The sequence below is a fragment of the Nelumbo nucifera genome, chromosome 1 (assembly GCF_055504915.1).
Source record: "Nelumbo nucifera cultivar China Antique chromosome 1, China Antique-T2T, whole genome shotgun sequence".
Classification (NCBI taxonomy): Eukaryota; Viridiplantae; Streptophyta; class Magnoliopsida; order Proteales; family Nelumbonaceae; genus Nelumbo; species Nelumbo nucifera.
The window spans coordinates 153,104,244-153,130,836 of NC_142649.1; the positions used below are offsets into that span (position 1 = coordinate 153,104,244).

Below are 26,593 nucleotides of genomic sequence, written 5' to 3' on the forward strand. Positions count from 1 at the left end.
CGCCCATAAACGTACCTACAAGTGCCTTTTGAATCCAACCACGAACCCTGTTTCCCAATCTTTCAAATTCTCGCTGGTAATCCCGCAAGAACCTGTCTGTCGAATCTTGGATAAAGATTCATCGAAATCTTCGCAATCTGTTGATCCAAATCGCGACCACAGCTCCTCTACAAAGACGTCCCACGTAACTTATTTTCCTTCCTCTTGGTAAGCTCGATACAACCACTGCCGCCATTGATCTACTTCGTTTTCAAGATGGAAGGAGGCCAAGGGCACTTTCTGTAGCTCTATAGTGTCTTGAAAACTGAAAAATTGCTCTGCCTTATTGAGCCATTCAATGGGATCTTCTCTCGCAAACTTGGGAAATTCCAGCCTTGCGAGTTTTGAAGAAAACATGGGGCGGTCTCCTCCTGCGTGCTCACGACCTCGATCACTTGAACAATATCCACTTCGCTTAGAAACTTGGTTGGACTTGGGTTCCGGTTGTATCACGACAACTTCAGTGAGATTGCTGATCGCAGCCTCAAGTCGCTGCAACTTCTCACCAAATCCCAGCTCCAAACGGGTGAAACTTTCTTGCAAACTTCCAACACTTGACTCTAGACTCTCTATTCGCTCCTTATGGGTTCCCATCGTAAACCTGGCTCTGATACCAATCTGATAGATTTTCTTTTCAAGGCAAGATCTAGTGCTCCCCAGGTTTAAATACAAAAGCCATTCAACAATTTTTCCTAAACTCAAGGCCTCAACGTCTAGTGCTTCCTTAAGTTTAGCAACTCCCTATCCTATACTTTAGCAACACTCCTAGCCTATTCAAAAGCAACTAACGCAACTATTGTGAGATATTTCCTCACTTATTTAACTACTTCTTATGCACCAACAGCTAACAAATATGCATATGCCACACGTCATGCTAACAAATATGCATATGCCACACGTCCTGCTAACAACAACTAACAGCTAACAAATATGCATATGCCACACGTCCTGCTAACAAATATGCATATGCCACACGTCCTGCAAGTCATGCAACGTAATCTTGATATCATGGGTTCTTGACATGGGTCCTTGCTGACCTTCTCAATGTATCAGAGACCTTGCAACCCTTACAACCTCTAAGATACATTCAAAATTCCAAAAAGAAACTAACTCAAAATTTTCACCTCGTAGCAAAGGGAACAAAGTAATTAGAGAAGACTACACAAATCGGACACTAAAGCCATCAAATTGTCTTCACTCTCAACACCATCAACACCAAGAACAAGAAAAATTAAAATACCAAAGTAACAAACAATCCGGAAGAACAAAACAAAATATATAGAACTATTCATGAGTTTGCACTGTAATAGTGAGTAGATTGATTTTGAGATCAGCCATTTCAAAGTCTTGATTAGCATTCCTAGACTGTTTGATTTCACCTAATCTGATTAAATTAATAGAAGAAGCTCCGTAAATTCTTTAGATAGTTCGAAAGCACGTAGGATTAGACTATTATAACTGTAGCCCGAGGATTTTAGATGGTGAGAACTCAAAATGTTGGTAGAAATGCCTAAGCTGAGAGAGAGAGAGAGGAGGCAATGCAATTAAGAACCAAACCTATGGTTCAATGATCCAATTATCAAATGTCTTCTTCCTACGCTGCACTTTTGATCTCTAAGCTCAAATGCTACATTAGATTTCGCGGTGGAAGATTATGACAAGAGCACACCAAGAAGCCGGCTAGAGAAAAGTTGATACTTTAGTGCTGAGTGCCCGACATTGCATGCATTGGATCTGCACCGCTGCATGGATCTCTCGTTATGTGGGATCACTACTAAACAATAAGTGGACCCCATAACAGTGGTGGTAACAGTCTCGCCCATGGGCGGTGATTCTTACCTGACTTACAGAAGAGGGATGGAAGGCAATATTGGACTTTAGAAAACTTTAATACATCACGTGATATCACATATGTATGGATTTTGACGAAACATTAACAGTGCTAATGGCAGAGGTAAAGCTAGTCAATCATCAAAAAACTTAAGTGTACTTTAAGACAATATATAAATAGTAAGGGTAGTTTAAGAAATTTGCTCAAAATAACATATAGTATATATATATATATATATATCAACATACTATATATATATGGCCCAAGATACATAGAATCACTTGGGCAGTGTTTGGTATGGCTTCCGTTTATTTGATAAACGGTGCCATGTCATTGCCATGTGGGCATTTGTCCGATATTTCGTATGCCTATTTATCTTGTAAATGTTTGTCTTGATTCACATGAAAGCCAACTGTTGGGGGAAGCTTCATTTTAACGTTTCCCCCAACACAAAGGTGTTTATTTACTATTCTACTTATGTGGTGTCTAATGGTACCTAGTGGCGTCTAACTATTAACAAATACTAGAAAAACATTTATCAACCACTTTTTCTCGATTTTAAAGACAGATCAAGTAGAAACATTTATTTCATAAACCAAACATATACTTGGTCACATGAGCCTTCTTTTTTGAACAATGTGGTTGTGTTAAAAAAATGGGGATTTTACTAATTCATGAAGCAACAACAAAATAAAAATGCCTTCCAAAACATTGATTGTATTTATAAACCACAAAAAGAATACTCCTTACTTAATGGGTAGGAGTCAATGTTTTGGAATTGTAAGTTTAGGAGATAAATGCCACAAATGAAAGTTCAAGGGCACTTCGTCATTACCCCAAAGCACAAGATGGTAATCTGTAATTTACCCAACCATTGATTGTCTCAATTCATATAAAACATTTCGATACAATTCTATTGTTATATATTCACCATATTAAACAAAAATAAATGTAAAAATAAGAATTACTTTTATCAATGATGAAAATGGAATACATGATTTAAAATCAACCGAAAAAGCAAATGGTTTTTCCATCCAAGGGGTGGGTTTGCAGTTAAACTATCCATGTCAAATGGATTAACACATGATGTTATTATTAAATAATAACATACATAAAATTCTAGAAAATGTAGAAATTTGTCGATAATTTTAGGTACATTCTATAATATTATATATTCATCATATAAAAATGTGTGATTAATGAGAATTATTTTCATTAACGTTAGAAATGGGATAAAAATTAGGATAAAAAAATAAAGGGCATTAATGTCTTACACATGACCCGACTAACCATGTCAAATGGTTCAATAATTTAATTAGCTAGGTCATTATAGGCAAGTGGTTTGGTAGGGATGCAAACAGATCTGATCATATTTGAATCAAGGTATACTAAAATTTGATCTAATCTGAAGATTAGGCCGGATCTCATAAATATTGATTTGAATTTGAATCTGACCAAGATGTCAATTATTCGGATCTGATACAATCCAATTTAATTTAAAAAATAATAAATTATTAAAAGAAAAAGAAAATACAATAGTTGAAATAAAAAACAAAAAATATAAGTATTTTTTCAACTATTTCCATCATTAATAAGTTTACAAAAATTCAATACAAATAACATATTTATAAATAAGTAACAAATAATATGTATATTATATATAAATAATATATATAAACAATATATATATATATTATTTATATATATATAAATAATATATATACTATATATATAAATAATTTATTTGACCACAATATTAAAAATCAATGTTCAAACAATATATTGGAATTGCATTTCACCTTGGTAAATAAGTAATTTTTAGTATCTCATAAATTAAATAATAAAAAACAAAAATATAGAACTTTATATAAATTTTATAATAAAGAATTTGGCATCCCATTCAATTCTGATGAGAATTTGGCATCACATTCACAATGTGAGATATCAGATTAGCTTCAGGGATCAAAGGGTAGAAAGGAATGAAAAATATTTGAAAGAATGATATCTAAGCCTTCAGATTTGAGCTCAGCTAGTTGTAGATCTGAATGCATGTGGGTTCAGGTTTGAGTTCAGATGAATTCGGGGAGTAACAGCACCATTTGATGCATCTGACTTGCCTCATTGATGAAATATAAGCCATAAATGGTAAAATCAGATCTGAATTACATGAGAATCTGAGGCAGTATGAGTACATGATCTGAAATTTCTTTGAACTTGATGTTTTGTTATCTTTTAAATCTCTTGCACCCGATCTGAATTGATGTTTGGATTAGATTAGGACTGATGTTTAAATCTCTTGCAGCAGTTAATAATTCCAAACATTGCAGATCTGATTTTTCAGGTCTTAGCAAGTGTTTGATATGCATAAGCTATACAGGTTTGGGCTTCAAATGTAGAGCTTAAAATCCTTAAACCAAGCCTAACTCTGATATCAGCCCTAACGCATCACAGATTTGATAGATGTATATTGCAGTGTATACCAATGAGTGTGTATGAGATATACAGCTCAGATCTGAATTATTATTTGTTAATTTCTCTGGACTAACAATACCAAAGACTTGCAGATCTGAACTCAACTAAATTGGATCTGAATTCAGATGTTGCAATCGATGGATGTAGATAAAGGAACCTTGAATAAGATGTTGGTTTAAATATGCTTTTAGTATAATCGGTTTCATTTATTCATGATAGGATGTAGGTTTTTGTATTCCAATAATTCACTTTACATTTTCAGTTGTGATAGGATTAGTTATTTATTTTCTTTTGTGAATATTGGCCTTTTTATTGCTTTGACCTTAACAGTTTATGACAAGCAGACCTGAACTGGAAGAGATCCTTTACGACCCGGAGATTGAACGGACTCTCCGTGTCCGTTTGAGAGCTGCTAGGCAAGTCAGACAAGAAGCACAAGAAGTTCAAGAAGCTCAAGAAATGGCTGAGCAGAGGACTATGATGGACTATGCCAAACCCACTCTCATTGGAGCTGCCTCCAGCATTATCAGGCCCAATATTGCTGCTAACAACTTTGAGATCAAACCTGCCATCATACAAATGATTCAAAACACGATGCAATTCTGTGGATTGGCCCACGAAGATCCCAATGCACACATTTCTAACTTTTTAGAAATTTGTGACACCTTCAAACACAATGGGGTAAGTGACGACGCCATTAGGTTGAGGTTATTCCCATTTTCTTTGAAGGATAAAGCCAAAGCATGGCTGAATTCATTACCGGCAGGATCAATAGCTACATGGGATGAAATGGCCAGCCGTTTTCTCTCTAAATATTTTCCCCCTTCTAAAACTGCTAAAATGAGGAATGACATCACTACTTTTTTCCAGCAAGAGGGGGAATCTTTATATGAGTCATGGGAACGATACAAGGAGCTATTAAGAAGAGTTCCTCACCATGGCCTCCCCATTTGGCTGCAAGTGCAGACTTTCTATAATGGTCTTACTGACTCAAATAAGACCATATTAGATGCTGCAGCCGAAGGATCCATAAATAATAAAACTCCTGAGGTTGCCCATGCACTTATTGAGGAAATGGCAGCCAACAACTATCAATGGCATTCGGAAAGAACTCAAACTAGGAAGCAGCAAGGCTTGCATAATGTTGACACTTATACAACACTATCTGCACAAATAGGAGCACTCAGTAAGAAAATAGATGAAATGCAGATAGCTGCCATGCATGTGCAGCCTCTTAATTGTGAATTGTGTGGGGGAGGCCACATCAGTACAGACTACCAAGTTGGAAATCAGTTCAGACCATCTACTGAACAAGTTGACTATGTCAGCAATTCGTCAAGACAGCAGAGTTACCAAAGTCACCATACTTTTCATCCAGGATGGAGGGGGCATTCAAACCAGTCCTGGCCAAATCAACATACTTCCAAGCCGTTCCACCAGACTTATCATCAGCCTGAACCAAAATCCAATTTGGAGGAACTGATGACAAAATTTATAGCGGGTGCAGAAACTAGGTTCCAGAACCAGGAAGCCTCAATCAAAAACCTGGAAAACCAAGTGGGGCAATTGGCACAATTAATCTCTTCCAGACTGTCGGGAACTCTTCCAAGCAACACTAAAGTGAATCCACGAGAGCAGGTGCAAGATATTACCTTAAGGAGTGAAAAAGAGTTGCCCGAGGTAGAAAAGAAGAATTGGGCTGAACCCAAGGCAGAAACAAGCCTTGGGACCAGACAACAGAAGACGAAACAACCAGAAGCACAACAAGGGATGCACCAACAGCCACAAGTTCCATTCCCTAACAGGCTGAAGCAACAAAAATTGGAGAAGGAATTTGGTAAGTTTCTTGAAATATTTAAAAGTTTACATATTAATATTCCTTTTGCTGATGCTTTAGCCCAGATGCCACACTATGCAAGGTTTTTGAAGGAATTATTGGCAAACAAAAGGAAACTGGGAGATGTGGCTACAGTTGCGTTAAATGAGGAATGTTCTGCTATCCTTCTGAACAAGCTGCCTCAAAAACTCAAAGATCCAGGGAGTTTCACTATTCCTTGTACCATTGGCAGTTTAAAAATTGAAAAAGCTTTATGTGACCTGGGAGCTAGCATCAATTTAATGCCATATTCTATCTTCAAGAAATTGGGGTTGAATGAACCCCAACCCACTAGAGTGGCATTACAATTGGCTGATAGATCCATTAGACATCCTAGGGGATCATAGAAGATGTGTTAGTTAAAGTTGAAAAATTCATTTTTCCAGTTGATTTCATTGTGTTAGACATGCAAGAAGATGTGGAGGTCCCGCTTATCCTAGGGAGACCTTTCCTGGCTACCGGGAAAGCAATGATTGATGTCCAACAAGGACAACTCAGCCTTAGGATACAAGATGAGGAGATAATTTTTAAAATGTCTGATGCGATGAAACATGCACCCTCTAGTGATGATTCTTGTTTTATGATTGATGCCATTGAATTGACAATTGATGAATGCTTCCAGGTAAGTAGAATAATTGATCCTCTTGAACTCTGCCTCCAGCAGGGAGAACTTGAAGAAGGAGAAAATGAAAAAATAAACCTCATGATAGCATACCTGAACGATAAGCCTCAATTCAAGGGAAAGGGGTTTTCTTAAATTAGAGAACTTAGGCAAATTGCCTGGACCATCAGGTAAGCCATCACCCCAAGAACCCTCCACCCTTGAACTGAAGCAATTACCATCCCATTTAGAGTATGCTTTCCTTGAGGAACCATCAGATCTCCCCGTGATAATTTCCGTAGCGCTGAATCCCTTACAAAGAGAAAAATTATTAAGAGTGCTGCGGGAACACAAAAATGCTATAGCTTGGAAGGTAGAAGATATAAAAGGCATTAATTCATCAATCTACACTCACAGAATTTTGATGGAAGAGGATAGCAAGCCTTCCGTTCAGCCCCAAAGGCGCCTGAACCCCAACATGAAAGAAGTGGTAAAGGCTGAAATAATTAAGTTGTTAGATGCTGGGATCATTTATCCTATTTCTGATAGTTCTTGGGTAAGCCCTGTGCAAGTTGTGCCCAAGAAAGGGGGTATGACTGTTGTTCCAAATGAGAAAAATGAACTCATCCCTACTAGAACCGTCACCGGATGGCGTGTGTGTATTGACTATAGAAAATTAAATGAAGCCACCCGGAAGGACCATTTCCCTCTCCCATTTATGGACCAAATGTTAGAGAGGCTAGCCGGGCATGAGTATTATTGTTTCTTGGATGGATATTCAGGGCATAACCAGATACCAATTGCACCAGAAGATCAAGAAAATACCACTTTTACTTGCCCATATGGAACCTTTGCATACCGAAGGATGCCCTTTGGGTTATGCAATGCCCCAGCAACCTTTCAGCGATGTATGATGTCTATATTTTCTGATATGGTTGAAAAGTTTATTGAGATCTTTATGAATGATTTTTCAGTTTTTGGCTCTTCGTTTGATGCATGTTTGAATAATCTGGAACAGGTGCTTACTAGATGTAAAGAAACACATCTTGTGTTGAATTGGGAGAAATGTCATTTTATGGTGCAAGAAGGCATAGTGCTTGGACACAAGATCTCTCAAAGAGGTATAGAAGTCGACAAGGCCAAGGTGGAGGCAATTGAAAAATTGCCAACCCCAACATCTGTTCGTTCTTTGAGAAGTTTCTTAGGACATGTCGGATTCTTAGGAGGTTTATTAAGGATTTCTCAAAACTTTCCAAGCCATTATCTACCTTGCTTCAGAAACAAGTGACTTTTGAATTTTCAATTGAATGCCTGCATGCTTTCAACATCTTGAAAGACAAATTGATCCATGCACCTATCATGGTAGCACCAGATTGGACCCTCCCATTTGAATTAATGTGTGATGCGAGTGATTTTGCTATAAGAGCTGTTTTAGGACAAAGAATGAACAAACATTTTCAGCCAATTTACTATGCTAGCAGAACCTTGACTAGACCCCAACTCAATTACACCACCACAGAAAAGGAGCTGTTAGCAGTAATATTTGCACTTGATAAGTTTCGTTCATATCTGATATTATCCAAGGTTGTTGTCTACACAGATCACTCGGCATTAAGGCAGTTGCTTACCAAGCAAAACTCAAAACCAAGACTGATCAGGTGGATCCTTTTATTGCAAGAGTTTGACATTGAGATTAGAGACATGAAGGGTGCTGCAAACCTGGCTGCTGACCATCTCTCCCGGTTGAACACGGTAAGCTCAAAAGAGGAGATAACCAGCAACATTTGAGAAGAATTTTCGGATGAGCAGTTGTACTCAATACAGAAATACTCATATCCTTGGTATGCTGATTTTGCTAATTATCTAGCTGCACAAGTCCTTCCTCCTAACCTTTCATATCAACAGAAAAAGAAATTCCTTTCTGATGTAAAATACTATCTGTGGGAGGAACCCTTTTTGTATAAATTGTGTGTAGATCAGATCATAAGGAGATGTGTCCCCGAGGAGGAGATGGAGTCGGTACTCTAATTTTGCCATGATAAAGAAGCAGGAGGTCATTTTGGAGCTAGTCGCACTGCAGAGAAGGTTTTGCAATCAGGTTTTTATTGGCCCACACTTTTCAAAGATGCCCATAGGTATGTGTCCACATGTGACAAATGCCAAAGATCGGGAAACATTTCCCGACGGAATGAAATGCCCCTTTCCAATATTTTAATTTGTGAAATTTTTTATGTTTGGGGTATAGATTTCATGGGACCTTTCCCGAATTCTTTTGGAAATAAGTACATCCTCGTTGCAGTTGACTATGTATCCAAATGGGTAGAAGCCATGGCTTTACCCACAAATGACTCAAGAAGGGTGGTACACTTCCTAAAGAAGCTATTCTCCCGATTTGGCACTCCGCGAGCTATAATTAGTGATAGGGGAACTCACTTCTGCAATAGCCAATTTGAGAGGTTAATGCAGAAATATGGAATTACACATAAATTAGCTACCCCTTATCACCCTCAAACCAGTGGCCAAGTGGAGTTGGCTAATAGGGAACTCAAAAGAATTCTGGAAAAGACCGTAGCATCTGCCAGAAAAGATTGGTCCATCAAATTAGATGATGCATTATGGGCATACAGAACTGCATTTAAGACACCCATTGGCATGTCCCTCTACAGATTGGTCTTTGGTAAAGCATGCCATTTACCAGTTGAATTAGAACACAAGGCCTATTGGGCTCTTAAATTCTTAAATTTTGACATGCAGGCTACAGGGGCTAAAAGGCGGTTGCAATTGAATGAATTGGATGAATTCAGACTTGCCGCCTATGAGAATGCCAAAGTTTATAAAGAAAGAATAAAAAACCGGCATGATAAGAACTTGCTGAGACGAGACTTTTATGTAGGCCAACAGGTATTGTTATATAATTCCCGTCTCCGCTTGTTTCCAGGTAAGCTGAGATCCAGGTGGTCTGGACCCTTTACCATTTCACAAGTTTTTCCCCATGGGGCTATAGAACTCACCCACCCGGTTCAGGGCACGTTTAAAGTAAATGGTCAGCACCTGAAACCATATTTAATGGGTGGTACTGTACCCCCTCCATCCACTGTTTATCTTGATAACCAATAATCTTTTATGCTTGCTCATGAACAGGTTAAGGAATCTTTTTGTCATTTATCTTTTTAGAATATTAGTTAGTAAAATAAAGATCTTTTTCTCAAAATTCCAATTCTTTAAGGACTCAGTTCATCCTTTTCTTTTCTTCAGTTTGCTCTAGCAAGTGTGATTCCCTAACACTACGAACATTGAGGACAATGTTCATCTTAAGTGTGGGGGAGTGAGCCCGAGGCTAGGGTATGGGGGCTGAAACCATGCACCTCATTCACCCCAACACACATATGCAGGCAATGACATAACCAAAAAAGACTGGAACCCCTCAAGTTCATTACTATTTATTTGATGATTTTTAAGAAGGAATTCAATGAGTTGAGGGAAACTGATGTACTTGTTAAGTTTTTATTCTTGTGAATGACCCAATTTGATATATGCATGAGAAAAGAGGAGCTAAATATGCTTTTCAGCATGACTAGCCCTAACTATCTTCATGTGTATGGAAGCCCTTGATTTCATGGTTAATGGTCAAGAGAGCTAGTGCACATCTGAAGTGCTGATTCTTGAGGTTCAATAATTGCAAAGAAGGACAAAAGCCCAAATTGACTCCGCTATTCTGAGCTGAATAGTAAAACTAGCAGCTTAGAACATGAGTCCTATTTACCTACCTCAAGCAAGTGACCAGTGTGAGATGGAGCATAAGATGCACTCACACCAAAAAAAAAAAAAAAGAGAGAAAAGGAGAGAGAAAAGTGTGTGAGATGGAGCATAAAATGCACTCACACTGAAAAAAAAATAGAAGAAAAGGGTGAGATGGAGCATAAGATGCACTCACCCCTAGAATTAAGAAATTGTGGTGATAGCTAAGGTTCAAAGGGGCACTCTAAAGTTGAACTCTCATTAAGATTTAGTTACAGATGTGAAACTTAGTGAAATTTGATTATTAACCTTGACAATTAAGGAGCTGATTTATATATGAATTAGGAGTGAAGGCTAGACTATGATGAAATTCATATTCTCCTTTCCTTTGATCTTATACATATCTTAAATAGTAATTTACAAGAATAAGAGTTGAGCACTTACAAAAGTTCCCCAACTACTCAATGAATTTCTATCTTGAAAAGTTCACCAGGTAAATGGTGAGAACAAAAGGGGGGAATGTTCAGTTTATGGCTGATGTCTTTGCTTGAGAACAAGCAAAAGCTTAAGTGTGGGGGTATTTGATGAACTTACAATTTATCTATAATTTTTGAGGACTTTAGCATGGATTTTTATGCCAGTTTTATTAATTTTTGCCTTAATTTAGCTTAATGGTAAGAATAAGTTTCAGGGATAATTAATCCAAGAAAAGGAAGGAAAAAGGCAAGAAAAGAAGGTTCAAAAAGACCAATTTCAGTCCAGCCCGGTCGTGGAAGCAAGAGAGAGCACTTCGGCCCAAGAAAAGCAAGTGAATTCCTTGAGAAAACCCAAGAAAAGAAAGCCTAGCTATGAGTAGAATTCGGCCCAGCAAGGAAGGCCCATTCTCAGCCCAAAATAGCAGTTCAATGTATAGCTATCATGTGCTAAGAGAGAGCCTAAGTGCAGCCCAAATAGCAGCCCTTAGGAGGCTTTCAAAAGAGCTCTAGAAAGTTCAAGAAAGGGGTGTAATACACCCCATTCTAGAGGCTTCAAGAAGGGGCAAGAGCCCCCTTGAAAAACTATATAAGGAGGCCTCTAGGAGGGGGGAGAGGTGTTCAATTGTTTGAGAGGAAGGCTCTCCCACTCTTAGAGGTTCGGCCACCTTGAGAGAAGAGAAGAGAAGAAGGCTAGGCGCAAGGAAGAGGAAGAAGAAGGGCTGAAGGAAGTTCAAGACAAGCAAGCTAGAAGAGAAGGTGAGTTTGAATTGAGGGCTTGTGATTCAAAGATCTTTTGTAATAAATCAATTGTAGTTTCATTCTCTTTTGATTTGAATTCAGTTTCTTTGTTATATTTTCTTTCTTCTTTCTCCTTTTTTCCATTCTTCCTTGATGTATTTCAGCTTGTAAAATTTCAGTTCAATAATCTAATTCTTTTTTATTCATTCAAATGGTCATGAATTGTACTTGAAGTTTCTTGAATAAGGGTGTTATTGTAGATTAATTCAGCCAACTAACCTTCAAAACTCAGATCTGAGATTGCAAGATCTGAATTGCTTGAAAGAGAATTCAGATCTGCATTTTTCAGATTGGCCGAATGGATCTAACGCTTGGAATTCCTAGAGTGCTTGAGAGAGACTCTAGGAATTCAGGTCTACTATTCAAGAACTGAATTGAGTGCAAGGTTAGAGATAACTTGCACAATTCAGTTGGTGATCAATTCAAATTTGAATTGATGCCTTAGAAGTGTTTGAAGAAATGCATGCATGGGGATTAGATTCTTTCTAGAGATAGAAGAACCGTCACTCATGCATAGGATGAACATGCGCTTGAGAGAGGTTGTTCATGACCTTGGGGTTTCACCAAACCAAGGCTCAATCATGATTTATTCGAATGATCCAAATTGATAGATTGTTGAATTCTGATATTGACATTTACTGCTTACTCTTCTAACCTGATTTGAAGGCAATTGGGCCAATATTTTAGATAGATTTTAGTTTATAATTTTTAGCTTTCATTAAAGTTTTGATTTATTGTTGATCAGATAAGAAGTGCCCAATTTAGTATTGGTAATTGTTTTCTAAATCCTCATGGGAACGATACTTCACTCACTACTTTATTACTTGAGCGGCTAGTGCACTTGCTAGTGTCACAATGAGCCACACACCAAGAAGAGAGAAGAGAGGTGAGTCGTGTGACTGAGAGCCCTCTTGAACATAGGGGGCGAAAGAATGATTTTATTATTTATACTAGTACAGTCGAACAATATAAGCAGAGGAGAAATTCCAACAATACCCTTATGGTACTAAACCTGAATACATAAACAACTGTCAACAAACTTCTCAAGATCAGCCTTCCTTCTTACTTGGGTGAATTGACCAACCCCTTCTACAGGGCCCCTGCGACCTTTTTTATAGAGAAGGGTGGACACAACTGGGAATAGGGAGAAAGATGGGGGCGATAGCTAGGTTTTAGCAAAGTTAGGGATGCCCTAGGGTTTCTAATGGATGACTAAGATGGTTTTGGGGTGATCCTATGGCTGAAGAATAAGTGGTGCCCTATATTGAATGGTTGGGATATAAGATGGAGGGAGTGGCTGAGATTTGGAGGTGAGGGTCTAAATGGTGAGGATTAGCGTAATAGGTGGCACCCTAGGGTTTAAAAGCTATAAAGGAGAGCCCTAAAATGAGTGGTTGAGATTAAAAGAGGTGAAGGGTGGAGATTAAACACCTAGGGGCGGCTAGGGTTTGCTAAGAGTGAAAAGATTAGGTTAAAAATGCTCCCTAGGGTTTACTAAGGAGAGGGGAGCATGGTAATATAATAGGATGGGCGCCAACTGGGTTTAGCAAATAGGAGGCGCCTTCCTGTTCTCAGTTCTTTACAAAAACACCCCTCCCAAAAATTGCACTTTAGCCTAGAAAACTTCCCAATTTTCTACATAATTTGCATAGAGACCCTCAGAGGTCACATAATTGATTTTAACTGGGAAAATGGTACACTTAAACTACGCTAAGGCCAAAAATACCCCTGAATTGATGCCCCTAAGGCATCAAAATGCAGGGTTATCACATACGAACTTGAGACACCTGAAGGCAAAATGGTTCCCTAGGCATGGAACATAGACAACTTGCGCCGGTATTATGCCTAAAAGAGGCTTTCAAATAGCTCGCCAACACCAGATAACAGCTTGCCCAATGGTAAGCATAAAGCAATAGATAAACCCAAAACCACACAACACAGCTAAGTCACACGAAACAGCCAAGCATAGGACATTAAAAGAAACAAACCCCTTTATTTCTGAGAAAAAGAAAAAAGGGGGAACCAGAACCCCCGACAAGAGGCAGGCCAAGTGGCCGCCTATAAAAAAAATGGTTTCATAAGTTCGGACAATACAGGGCATGCAGACCCCAAGATCTTAACAGGAGCATAAAGCCCCCAGAACAACTGAGAGAATCACCAAAGACCACCACAAATTCCTCGACCGAGCTGAGAAGCAGGCTACTCGTCACTGCCAGCATCATCCTGAGCCTCCTCGCCATCTTCCCCTTCAAACCCCTCTTCGTTGTCTTCCTCCTCCTATTCCTGGGTCAGTGGCTCATTGCCACCTAGGTGACGAGCTCGAGCGACACCTTCTGTGAAGTAATGGAGCTGACATCAAGGTCGGGGAAAAGAGACTTAAGATAGTGGTGACACAGCTTGAAACCCCTCTTCATCAAAGGGATACCATCCAATGCCCGCTGGTTCTCATACACAGGGGACTCCAAGTAAGAAGCAACTGCCTCTGCCCTAGCCTGCTCAGCCCATGGGCATTCCTTCTTGGAACACTTCGACCTCACCTCAAACAGCTCACGCTGCAAACGTTGACACTCCACATGCTCCTCCTCCGAGTCCAACTTGAGCTTCTAAACCTCGGCATTAAGCAAACTAACGTTGGTCTGCAAGCTAGCTTGCTCCTTCTGGCTAGAGTAAGCACGATCCAGCAAGGCCTGGCCATAAGAGTTCGCCTACAAAAAGAAAGACAGGAGTAAGGCACCTCAAAAAAAAAAAAAAAAGAAAAGAAAAACAGAAGGCACTTGCACTAGGTCATCCAAGCCCCAGCCTCCTCAAGGTCCATCTCGGTGATCCGCTGCATATCCGTCGGAAGAAGAATGCCCCTACCAATCTGAAATGCCACTCGGGTATCACTCAACCAATCAATCACTTTCACATCAAGAACACAGGGAATAAAAGGAGGGACATTGGAGAGATAAGGGCCCGCCTCTCGTGTAGGCTGAGGGCTAGAAGAATCCTGCTCTATAAGCATCGGGTCCCCCTCCCCTTCCAGGTCGACAATGGGAGGAGTCCCAGAAGAAGAAGCTCTACCCCTCGAAAGCTTGCACTCAGCTCGGCGCTTCTTATAGGAAAAACTCCGCTCAGCATCAGCAGACATCATGGACGCCAAGCTCACCATACCTACAAGTATCAAAGAGTATCAGTTACCAAATCAAAAGGAAGAAATAAATAGATAAGCGACCTGAACTGAATGTGCAATAAGTGGCCATACATCCGATCCACCTATTCGGTTCAGGCCCGTCTGCACGAGCATCGGCTCAATCAAAAAATCCTCAATTCTAACACGTTCTCAGATGAGCTGCTGAAAAATGGCCCGCCACTTGTCATCCTTGCACTCAGGAACCTTTTGAGGACTACTATACCAGGCAGTACCATAGCCCTAGCCACCTTCCTTCTCAAGAAAAAAGAATCGCTGCCTCCAATTCCTAACCTTGTTCGGGAAGTTAAAAATTTTTCTCCCACTTTAGAAGGGATGATAGAAACAGAAGGGACCCGAAACTCGCTTCATGTGCACCAAAGCCAAGAAGGCCTCGATGCTTAGAGGAAAGCCACGAAGATGGAATAAACTGATCAACCCAATCAGTGTCCTAACCCCATTAAGGGCGAGTTGGCCTAAAGACACCCGATAACGCCTCAGGATTGCAACAATGAAAGGATGAAGGGGAAAGAGAAAACCAATCGCTAAGGACTCCTCATAGACACATAGCCCCTCGTGGCCATGTTCCCAAGGATAGTTACCAGGACCAGGCACGATCTATTGGTACTCGTTTGGGACCTCATACCTATGACACAACTCTACTATATCTTCCTCTGACAATTGGGTCCCCCCAAACAAACTCGTTGCAGCCCCAACTTCTTCCCTCTTCTCAAAACACTCTTTATTGGAGGAGCTAGACTCCTCTGACCCACTACAACAAACTCTACTCTCAGAAGAATTGTGAGACATGTCGAGAATGAAGTACTCACCAGAAAATGCTAGGAGGGACTCGAAATGACAGCTGTCAAACTTGGCAAAGGAAGAAAATACAACTTGCCCACAGAGAACAAAGCTTGCCTTAGCAGTTCAACCACAAAAAACTCAAAACTCTGGCCATACGCCTATCCTCAGAAAAGTTCAAAGAACAATGACAAAGTGGGGACCTCGAGGGCCCCTATATTTAAAGCTTGCAGGAAGAAAGTCAACGGCCCGGATTTGGAAGCAATGTAACAAGAGAACACCTCCCATGATCGAGTGGTGCTTGTGCCTGATAGGCTATTGGCAGTTGTGAAGGGATGAGAGATCCATCCCATGGACGCCGAAAGATTGCAGAATAAGGGGCGAATTTCAAAAATTTTTCTCTCCCTTCAACTGGGAATCACATTCCCTATTTAGAAAATCATATTTTCAAGGATCATTCTTGAACCTTAAACTGAACCAGATCTGAACCAAAAGGAGTAGGAGAGAATTATACCTGATACGGAGAAGTAATATCTCCCAACAAAGGTGTTCACGCCCAAGGAAAGATCCAAAGACTGCTCCCACTGAAGATGGCGCAGTGCAGGATGGAGCAGAATCAGTAGTGTTCTTCCCCAAGAACTCTGTCTTTCGCAAGAATCAGTAGAATGGTACGTAAACACAGCTTCCTTTCAATCCTTTCTCAAAGAACTGATGTCAAGATCCAATCTTGACTTCTCCCACAACTGGAGATCAAACTGGCAAACAGGGCGGCAAGAACAGGGAGGCGGCGAGAGAGTATTCGCAGGGTGCAGAATTCTCTCTTCTTGATTTCAGCACTAAAGAAAATCTGATGTGTTGTTTCTTAGGCTGCCGCTCCCTTCTTTTGTTAACCTAAAAGATCAGCTCCTAATCTAATTAGGAGCAGCTTATCCAAATCATATTTGGATGAGATTTCTCTTTAAGTGATAGGGATAAACCCTTATCTTATCTGCAGATTAGATTAGCTTTCTCCTAATCTCATTAGGAGGTTTCTAAATCTGAATCACATTCAGATCTGGACTCTTTGAGTGGATAGGGTGAAGACCCTATCCTATCTGCTAATCCATCTCAGAATTCGCCCATTTAACTAACTAAATGAATAGCCCAGTTCGAAATGGGCTTTAGGCCCATTAAGCTTATGTGCTCACTTAACCTTCCTAACTACTACCCAGTTGGGCTTCCTTGTATGGTGTGGGACCCAAGCATTGATCTACACATCAGCCACATGAGTTCGGCCCAGCCTTTGTTACAAGGCCTGGCCGAATACACTATTAAAGACAGTGCACCCCCTGAAACCCATCGAATGGGCTCTATGGGCCCAACACTTACCCTAAGTGGTCCCTGGGCCAAGCCACCTTGTAACACCCAGGGACTATGGGCAGATGCAAGATAGCCCATCAGGTATTATACTCAATGGTCTTATACTCAACCTCTTAGACCATAATGATCACACACTACCCGACAAGAGAGGACCTCTCCCTCGGCTGCAAGGAACAGTGTTGCACTCTCCACTTATATGGATCCCGGGAATTAAAACCTTTTTGCAAACATTTGAGAAACCATAATATATATATATATACCTTTATATCTCATATAAAATATACTTTACAAAAACAAATCTTCACGGTTGAAATCGGCTGCCGGCAGTCTTGGTTTCCATCAGTGAGAGTGCATCCCCGATCATTACCTTTGTCCGACAAAGGGGCTGATCCTGTCACTATGATCACCCACTCAGATGAATTCTCGAACTGTCCCAACATACCCAGGTTTTGACCCCCGCTGAGGATCTCACTGATTGGTACATCAAAGACAGCCCAATCTGACACCTAGTGCAGTATCAAAATCGAGTCTAGGGGTCGGGTGTAACTTTCCAGTTTTGCCCATCAATCTCCAAGGTCTAAGGCAATACTGAAAATCTGGTCCAGTACAAAGATTCAATTAATCCTACACTGTATGTGCCTAGGGTCTCACCCTGGCAGCTGAGACAGGCCACCCCAACCGACTTGGTGGCACCACAGTGTCAGCCTTGTCAGGATAGGTCTGCCCAGACTGACCCACTGGCTGTAAACATTCTAAACTAACACGAGTCTCATTAAGTGTTCAGTTTAAGGGTAATACTCAGAAACATACCAAGGGAACATGAATCAAATATGCACTTTTATTCATTTACAATAAACTCATAAAGTACATCATTCTGATTGAAGCTAAGGGCATACAAAACTATCTAACAAGTTGTAGATAGGCACCCACCAAACTTGTCAATGTGCCAATCTCGAAAATTAAAAAAAAAAAGGAGGGGGCGCGCGTTTTCAAAATTTAAAAAGCCCGCTATTTCGCGCTAGAAGACTTCACCAACCGCGCTAGACGAACGAGCTGAATCGACAACAGTGACTTGAACCAGGCCGGCTGAAAAGGCGAACTGAACCTGAGAACAAAGCAAGTCAAACCAAAACGCCCCAGAAACTTCTACTCTCTTTGCCTACTAGGTAGTCACTCGAGAGTGAGGGCAATTAATGAGGGGCATTTTGGTCAACCCACTTGATGGTGGACACGTGGACGTTGTAAGCAACATAGCGTCCAACTCAACATGACATCTCACCACCTCAGCACGTGGCAGTTTATAATAGGTGCATGGCCGAGCTACCAAACTACAAGAACAGCTTGCCAAACTATGCACCACGAGACCTGTAGGCAACCTGTAACCGCCGTAAAAATTTTGAAGGGATGAGAGATCCATCATATGGATGGCCGAACCCTACAGGAAGGTTGGGTGAAATTTCAAAAATTTCTTTCTCTTTCATTTGGGAATCACATTCCCTATTTTAGAAAACTGCCTTTTCAAGGATCAATCTTGAACCAAATCGGACCAAATCTAAAACCAAAAGGGAGGAGAGGGATATACCTGATACAAAGTAATACTAACTCCCAATGAAGGTGTTCATGCCCAAGGAGAAAACCAAAAACTGCTCCCACTAAAGATGGCACAGTGTGAGGTGAAGCAGAATCAATAGGATGGCTCTTCAGCAAAAACAAAATTCTTTAGCAAGAATGTAGTGGATGGCTAGTGAGCATAACTTCAGATTGCCTCTTCTAGCAAGAAGCATTATCAAGAACGGTTCTTGATCACTCCCACGAGTAGAGATCGAACTGGGTAGGGGCGACAAGAGTAAGAGAGAAAAGAGCATAAGACAAAAGCAATCAAACTGTGTAGTCTTCTCTCTGTATTCAACGAACTGTGAATGTGTCTCTAGAGGTCCACCCTGCTCTCCTATTTATAGCCTTAAAGAGAGAATCTCCTAATCCCATTAGGAGTTTCCTAATCCAAATCTTTTATTTGGATCTGGACTCTCTTTAAGTGATAAGGATAATCTCTTATCTTATCTACATATAAAGATCAGCCTTCATAATCAAATTAGGAGTTCCTTTTGTTGGACAATGTATGCCCTTAGCTCCAATCAGAATGATGTACATTATGACATTTAATGTAAATGAATAAAGTACATATTTCATTCATGTTATTATGGTGTGTTTCTGTATAATACCCTTAAACTGGACACATATGAGACTCGTGTTAGTTTAGAATCTTCATAGCCGTTGGATAGATTAGGGGAGATTTATCCTGCCAAGGCTGACACTGATGTGCCGCCAAGTTGGTTGGGGTGGCTTGTCACAGCTGCCAGGGTGAGACCTAAAGTACATGCAGTGTGGGTTTTTTATGCGTGCAGAATTTATACATAAAATTCTAATGTTTATGATTAGTTTTTGTGCTGATTTGTGTCAAGTTTTCCCCAATTCAACCTAATTTTAGGAAATCCTCAAGGGAAACCAGCTTAGAAGAAAAAGAGCATAAAACAAAGGAAAAAGGAACTGATTTGAAGGAAATCCAGCCCAGCTAGAACAAGAACCCAGCTGAGAAGTCAAGAGAGGGTCATTCGGCCCATGAAGCCCATGCTGCACTCTTGGGGAGAGCCCAAGGAGAGAGCCTAGCCTTAGCCTTCCAAGGAGCCTATTCGGCCCAGCAAGGAGGAGGCCCATGTGCAACCCATTTGCAGCTCCTAAGTAGCCCAAATTGCAGCCCAAGAGAAGCTAGGGGCAGCAACTTCTAGAATGCTCAAGAGCAGCCCAATGTGCAGCCCAAAGAAGCTAGGGGCAACAAATTCTATAGAATTCAAGAAGAGGCTAGGAGCAGCTACTTCTAAAATGGTCAAGAGAAGTTAGGGGCAACAAACTCTAGAAGGTTCAAGAGAAGCTAGGGGCGACAGCTTGTAGAGAGTTCTTGGAGAGCTATTTAAGGAGGTCTCTAGGAAGGGAGAAGGGGTCCAACACTTGATCTCAAACTCTCCTTGAGTCCTTGAGTTTGAATTCTAAGAGAGTAGAAGAGAGAGATAGGCGCAAGAGAAGGAGAAGAGAGGAGAAACGAGCAGCTTCAAGAGAAGAAGAATCTGAATTCGAAGGGGGAGAAAGCAATTGGAGATCAAGGTTTCATTCTCACTTGATTTCTGCACAACTTGGTAATCGAATTCAGCCAAGATCTATGTACTCCATCAAATTTTCTTTTCTTGCTGTGATTAAAGCATCTGTTATGTAATTTCAAATCTGTAATTTGTTTTCTAAGATCATTTGAATAGATTGGATTCATTCTTGTAGCTTCTTGCTTGGAATTTTAATTGTGGAACTATTGGCCGAACTGATATTCTGAGATCTCATATCTAAAATTTCAGATCATGAATTTACAAGATCTGAATTGCTATTTTGCAAGCTTAGATCTGTAAACTCAGATCATGAAATAGTGATATCCGAACTGATATTTTATAAAATCAGATCTGTGATTTCAGATCATGATCTTGTAATATTTGAATTACTTGAGAGAGAATTCAGGTAGCTTCAATTCAGTCTAACCGATTTGTTCCTCCCTGGAAATCCTAGAGTGCTTGAGAAAGGCTCTAAGATTTCAAATCTGCCAATCAAGAGCCGAATTGAGTGCAAGGTTAGAGATAACTCGCACAATTCGATTGGTGTTCATTCAGCTGAGTTGATGATCATCCAGTTGAAATGAAGTCCTAGAATTAGTAGATCTGAATGCATGTATGGTGATTAGATCGTTGATAGAGATATAAGGATCATCACTCATGCATAGATTGAATATGCACTTGAGAGAGGCTATTTATTGCTTTGGGGTTTCACCAAACCAAGGCTGAATCCTATTCTACTCGAATTGCCTAGAAAACTAGTTGCTGAATTTATTTTTCTATGCATCTTTAGCATGTCTCCTCACTTGCATACAAGGTGTTTGGTCCTGTTAGAGATAGCTTTGTAGTTAGAATTTCAGATTTTCATTAGTATTACATATCAACTGATCAGATAATAGTAGACTGATTTATTACTATTAGTTGCTACATAAGTCATCATGGGAACAATACTCTACTCACTACTCTATTACTTGAGCAGCTAGTGCACTTGCTAGTGTAAGCAAATACGCATCAAGTTTTTGGCACCGCTGTCGAGGACTTATTGCAGCAATATTAGGAACTATAGCCATTGTTAATCTGATTTTTAATTCTGTGCATTATAGTTCAGATTAGTATGCATGAAACTCCATTGCTGATCTAGTTGTTTTTCTTTCCCATTGATGATCTACTTCATCTTTGATTGTTGATTTAGTCTCAATAGTAGAGCTGCATTCTAGTGTGTATATTTCATAAAAATAGTGTGGTTCAGATCTGCATACATTAACTGTCATTGCTGAAATCATAATGCATATCTGAGCACACAAGAAAAAAAAATTTTAAGACTATTGTTTTAGTTTTAGTAGTGTAGTTGTGTTCTAGTTCTGCATATTTTATAAAAGAGTGTGGTTCAGATCTGTAATCAGAGTTCAGATCTGAGTACATAGAAAAAAAAAATATAGATAAAAATAGTATGAATCAGATCTGTATACATTCACTGTCATGGCTGAAATCAAAAAAATCAGATATGAGCACACCGAGAAAAGAAAAGAAAATATAGCAATTCTAGTAGTTTTAGTAGTGTAGTTGTGTTCTAGTTCTGCATATTTTATAAAAGAGTATGGTTCAGATTCTGTAATCAGAGTTCAGATCTGAATACAGAGAAAACAAATACAGATAAAAGTAGTATGAATCAGATCTGTATACATTCACTATCACGGCTGAAATCAAAAAAATCAGATCTGAGCACACCAAGAAAAGAAAAGAAAATATAGCAATTCTAGTTTCAGTAGTTAACTAATTTCAGTTCTGTATTTTGACTTTTAGTAGTGCAGTTTCAGTAGTTCAGACCTATATACATTGTTTTATGCCTTTCTAACTTCAGGCCTGAGTTGATAGATTGCTGATTTGATAGAACTTTATAGGTTGCTTTTCTCTTTAGACTTTGATTGCTGTTTTGGCCTTGGTAGTATAGCTGATTTGTAGTTCAGTATACTTTATAAAATTCTTATAGTTCAGATCTATGTAAATTATTCTTCATTGCTGAAATCAGAAATCTTAGGCTGCTATTCTAAGTTTCAATCTTGTATATTAGTTTGGTAGTGTGCAGTTTTCTTGATTTCAGTCTTGAATATCAGATTTCAGATCTGTCTGTAGTACTCTTCAACTTGCTAATTGTTATTGTGCTTGAAGCTTTGTATTCTTAGATAGCATTCAGTCTTTGCCTTGTAAATTGCTGCTAGATTAGGATTACTGATTGTTTAAATTATTTACATTTTTGACTTGTGTACATTAGTCTTTTTATTGCTTTGACTTGTACAGTTTATGACAAGCAGACCTGAACCAGAGGAAATCCCTTACGATCCGGAGATTGAAAGAACCCTCCGCATCCACCTAAGAGCTATTAGACAAGTTAGAGCTGAAATTGAAGAGATGGCTGAACCAAGGACTATGATGGACTATGCCAAACCAACCCTAATCAGGGCTGCCTCAAGCATTGCAAGACTAGCCATTGCTGCTAATAAATTTGAAATCAAGCCAGCCATAATTCAAATGATCCAAAATATAGTTCAGTTTTGTGGTATGGCTCATGAATATCCAAATTCTCATATAGCCAATTTCTTGGAGATTTGTGACACTTTCAAACATAATGGGGTAAGTGATGATGCTGTTAGGCTGAGGTTATTCCCATTCTCCTTGAAAGATAAGGCCAAGGCTTGGCTGAATTCATTATCGGCTGGATCTACAGCCACTTTGGATGAAATGGCTAGCCGATTCCTCTCTAAGTATTTCCCTCCATCCAAGATAGCAAAAATGAGAAATGACATCACCACTTTCTTCCAATAAGATGGAAAATCTTTATATGAGTCATGGGAACGTTATAAGGAGCTATTAAGGAAGGTCCCTCACCATGGACTTCCTATATTGCTGCAAGTGCAAACCTTCTACAATGGCCTAACCGAAGCCAACAAGACCATCCTAGATGCGGTAGCCAGGGGCTCCATCAACAATAAGACCCCTGAAGTGGCCCATGCACTCATAGAGGAGATGGCAGCCAACAATTACCATTGGCATTCAGAAAGAACACAAGAGAGAAAGCAGCATGGCCTTCACAATGTGGACACATACACAACCTTATCTGCTCAAATAGGTGCACTTAGCAAAAAAAAATTGATGAGATGCAGATAGCAGCTATGCATGTGCATCCCTTGACATGTGATTGGTGTGGGGGAGGCCACATCAGCACTGAATGCCAAGTTGACAATCAGTTTAGGCAGTCCATAGAACTGGTTGATTTTGTTGGCAACTTTCCAAGGCAGCAAGGAAATCAGTGCCATCATGCAGATGGAGGGGCCCGAATCAGTCATGGCCCAATCAGCAAGGGCCGAAGCCCTTTCCCCAAAATTTCCATCAGTCGAAAAGGAAATCTAACCTAGAGGTGTTGATGACCAAGTTCATAGCCAATGCTGAAACTAGATTCCAAAACCAAGAGGCTTCAATAAAGAACTTGGAAAATCAGGTTGGGCAGTTGGCACAAATGATTTATGCAAGAATGTCAGGTACTCTACCAAGCAATACAGAAGTTAATCCACGAGAACAAGTGCAGGTTATCACTTTAAAAAGTGGTAAGGAGTTGCCGGAAGTAGAGAAGAAGGCAAGAGATGAAAAAAAGGCAGATGCAACCCTTGAAACCAAAAACAAGAAGGAGGAGCAATCTGAACCGCAACAAGAAAGACACCTACAGCCGCAAGTTCCCTTTCCCAATAGGTTGAAGCAACACAAGTTGGAAAAGGAGTTCGGTAAGTTTCTTGAAGTGTTTAAAAGTTTACATATTAATATTCCTTTTGCTAATCCTTTAGCCCAGATGCCACACTATGCAAAGTTTTTAAAGGAGATATTGAAAAACAAAAGGAAATTGGGAGATGTGACTACGGTTGCTCTAAATGAAGAATGCTCGGCAATCCTTCTTAACAAGCTGCCCCAAAAGCTTAAAGATCCAGGGAGTTTCACTATCCCTTGTACTATAGGTAGTTTAAAAATTAAAAAGGCATTATGTGACTTAGGAGCTAGCATAAATTTAATGCCATATTCGGCTTTTAAGAAATTGGGACTGGGAGAACCCCAACCCACTAGAGTTGCATTGCAATTGGTTGATAGGTCCATCAAGAATCCTAGGGGGATTATAGAAGATGTGCTTGTTAAAGTAGATAAATTCATCTTTCCAGTTGATTTCATTGTATTAGACATGCAAGAAGATGTTGACGTTCCCCTAATCCTATGGAGACATTTCCTAGCTACGGGGAAGGCAATGATTGATGTCCAACAAAGACAACTCAGCCTTAGGATTCAAGATAAGGAAATAATTTTTAAAATGTTTGATGCTATGAAACATGCACCCTCTAGTGATGATTCTTGTTACAAGATCGATGTTATTGATTATGCAGTTGATGATTGCTTTCAGGTGAGAAGATTGGCCGATCCTCTTGAACTTTGCCTACAAAAGGGAAGTTCTAAAAAGGGAGAAAGTGAAGAGATAAACCGCATGGCAGCATACCTGAATGCCAAGCCACAATTCCATGGGAAGGGATTTCTCAAGTTGGAGAATTTGGGCAGACCACCAATACCAACAAACAAGCCTTCAACTCAAGAACCTCCCACCCTTGAACTGAAGCAACTACCACCGCATTTGGAGTATGCTTTCTTAGAAGCATCATCAGCTCTACCAGTAATTATATCAGCAGCCTTGAGCCCATTGCAGAAAGAAAAATTGTTAATAGTGTTACGGGAACACAAAACAGCATTGTCTTGGAATGTAGCCGACATCAAGGGCATCAACCCATCAATTTGCATGCATAGAATTCTGATGGAAGATGATAGCAAGCCCTCTATTCAGCCCCAAAGATGCCTCAACCCAAACATAAAGGAGGTGGTGAAGGCTGAAATCATCAAGCTCTAAGATGCCTGAATTATTTATCCTATCTCTAATAGTTCTTGGGTGAGCCCCATGCAAGTAGTTCCCAAGAAAGGTGGCATGACCATTGTCCCAAATAAAAAAAAATGAACTCATACCAACTAGAACCATCACCGGGTGGCGAGTATGCATTGACTATAAAAAGTTGAATGGATCCACATGCAAGGATCACTTTCCTCACCCATTCATAGACCAAATGTTAGAGAGGTTGGCCGGGCATGAGTACTATTGTTTCTTGGATGGTTATTCGGGTTACAATCAGATCCCAATTGCACCGGAAGACCAAGAGAAGACCACTTTCACTTGCCCTTAAGGTACCTTTGCCTATAGGAGAAAGCCATTTGAGTTGTGTAATGCTCCTGCAACTTTTCAGAGGTGTATGATGTCGATATTTTCTGATATGGTTGAAAATTTCATGGAAGTTTTCATGGATGATTTTTCAGTTTTTGGCTCTTCATTTGATACATGTTTGAACAATTTGGAAAAGGTGCTCAGGCGGTGCAAATAGACACGTCTAGTGTTAAATTGGGAGAAGTGTCATTTCATGGTGCAAGAAGGCATAGTGCTTGGGCATAAGATTTCACAAAAAGGTATAGAGGTTGATAGAGCTAAGGTGGAGACAATTGAGAAGTTGCCACCACCATCATCCATCTGTTCTGTGAGAAGTTTCTTGGGACATGTCAGGTTCTATAGAAGGTTTATCAAGGATTTCTCCAAGATAGCCAAGCCATTGTCTACGTTACTTCAGAAAGATGTGGACTTTGATTTCACAGCCGAATGCCTACGAGCATTCAACACCTTGAAGGACAAGCTAATCAATGCACCCATCATGATAGCACCAGATTGGACACTTCCATTTGAACTAATGTGTGATGCGAGTGATACAGCCGTAGGTGCTGTTCTAGGACAAAGAGTGAACAAACACTTTCAGCCGATTTACTATGCTAGTAGAACCTTGAGTGGAGCTCAACTGAATTACACCACTACAGAAAAGGAACTACTAGCAGTAATATTTTCTTTTGATAAGTTTCGTTCATATCTAATTTTGTCCAAAGTAATTGTATATACAGATCACTCGGCATTGAGGCACTTACTCACCAAAAAGGATGCAAACCGAGGCTGATTAGGTGGATTCTACTGCTGCAAGAATTTGATATTGAGATTCATCACACGAAAGGTACCGCAAAGCTAGCTGCTGATCATCTCTCCCGGTTAGACAAGGTAGACTCAGAAGAGAAGACAATCAGCACCATCCGAGAGGAATTTCTGGATGAACAGCTCTACTCCATTCAGGAAGATTCATCACCTTGGTATGCTGATTTTGCAAACTATCTTG

The 26,593-nt window shown here is 39.9% G+C and overlaps 1 protein-coding gene and 2 non-coding genes across 6 annotated transcripts; 1 reads left to right on the forward strand and 2 right to left on the reverse strand.

Moving 5' to 3' along the window:
- The first annotated feature begins 4,198 nt into the window (after nucleotides 1-4,198).
- On the forward strand, nucleotides 4,199-10,656 carry LOC148804013 (uncharacterized). 4 transcript variants are annotated; one of them, XR_016080427.1, is made up of 3 exons: nucleotides 4,199-6,179; nucleotides 7,838-7,940; nucleotides 8,420-10,656. XR_016080427.1 is itself a non-coding variant. In XM_088894760.1 (2 exons), exons 1-2 carry the CDS (start codon nucleotides 4,676-4,678, stop codon nucleotides 8,605-8,607), a joined length of 1,692 nt encoding a protein of 563 aa, XP_088750886.1. In that variant the 5' UTR covers nucleotides 4,199-4,675; the 3' UTR covers nucleotides 8,608-10,656. The 4 variants fall into 4 exon arrangements, 3 of the variants coding, with proteins under 3 accessions (XP_088750886.1, XP_088750888.1, XP_088750887.1); XM_088894760.1 differs by lacking the exon at nucleotides 7,838-7,940; XM_088894762.1 differs by lacking the exon at nucleotides 8,420-10,656 and having other exon boundaries at nucleotides 7,838-8,033.
- On the reverse strand, nucleotides 5,180-5,286 carry LOC148804014 (small nucleolar RNA R71). Its single transcript, XR_016081584.1, has one exon. It is a non-coding gene; the product is annotated as a small nucleolar RNA R71 (small nucleolar RNA).
- A 12,440-nt stretch (nucleotides 10,657-23,096) lies between the features above and the next one.
- On the reverse strand, nucleotides 23,097-23,203 carry LOC148804015 (small nucleolar RNA R71). Its single transcript, XR_016081624.1, has one exon. It is a non-coding gene; the product is annotated as a small nucleolar RNA R71 (small nucleolar RNA).
- Nucleotides 23,204-26,593: the final 3,390 nt, after the last annotated feature.

What these genes read in the sequence shown, in the direction of transcription:
- LOC148804013 (XM_088894760.1), top strand. Translation starts at nt 4,676, where the DNA reads ATGACAAGCAGACCTGAACTGGAAGAGATCCTTTACGACCCGGAGATT. An exon ending in AAAATTGGAGAAGGAATTTG is followed by an intron (nt 6,180 to 8,419) that starts GTAAGTTTCTTG and finishes TTGTCTACACAG; the next exon opens with ATCACTCGGCATTAAGGCAG.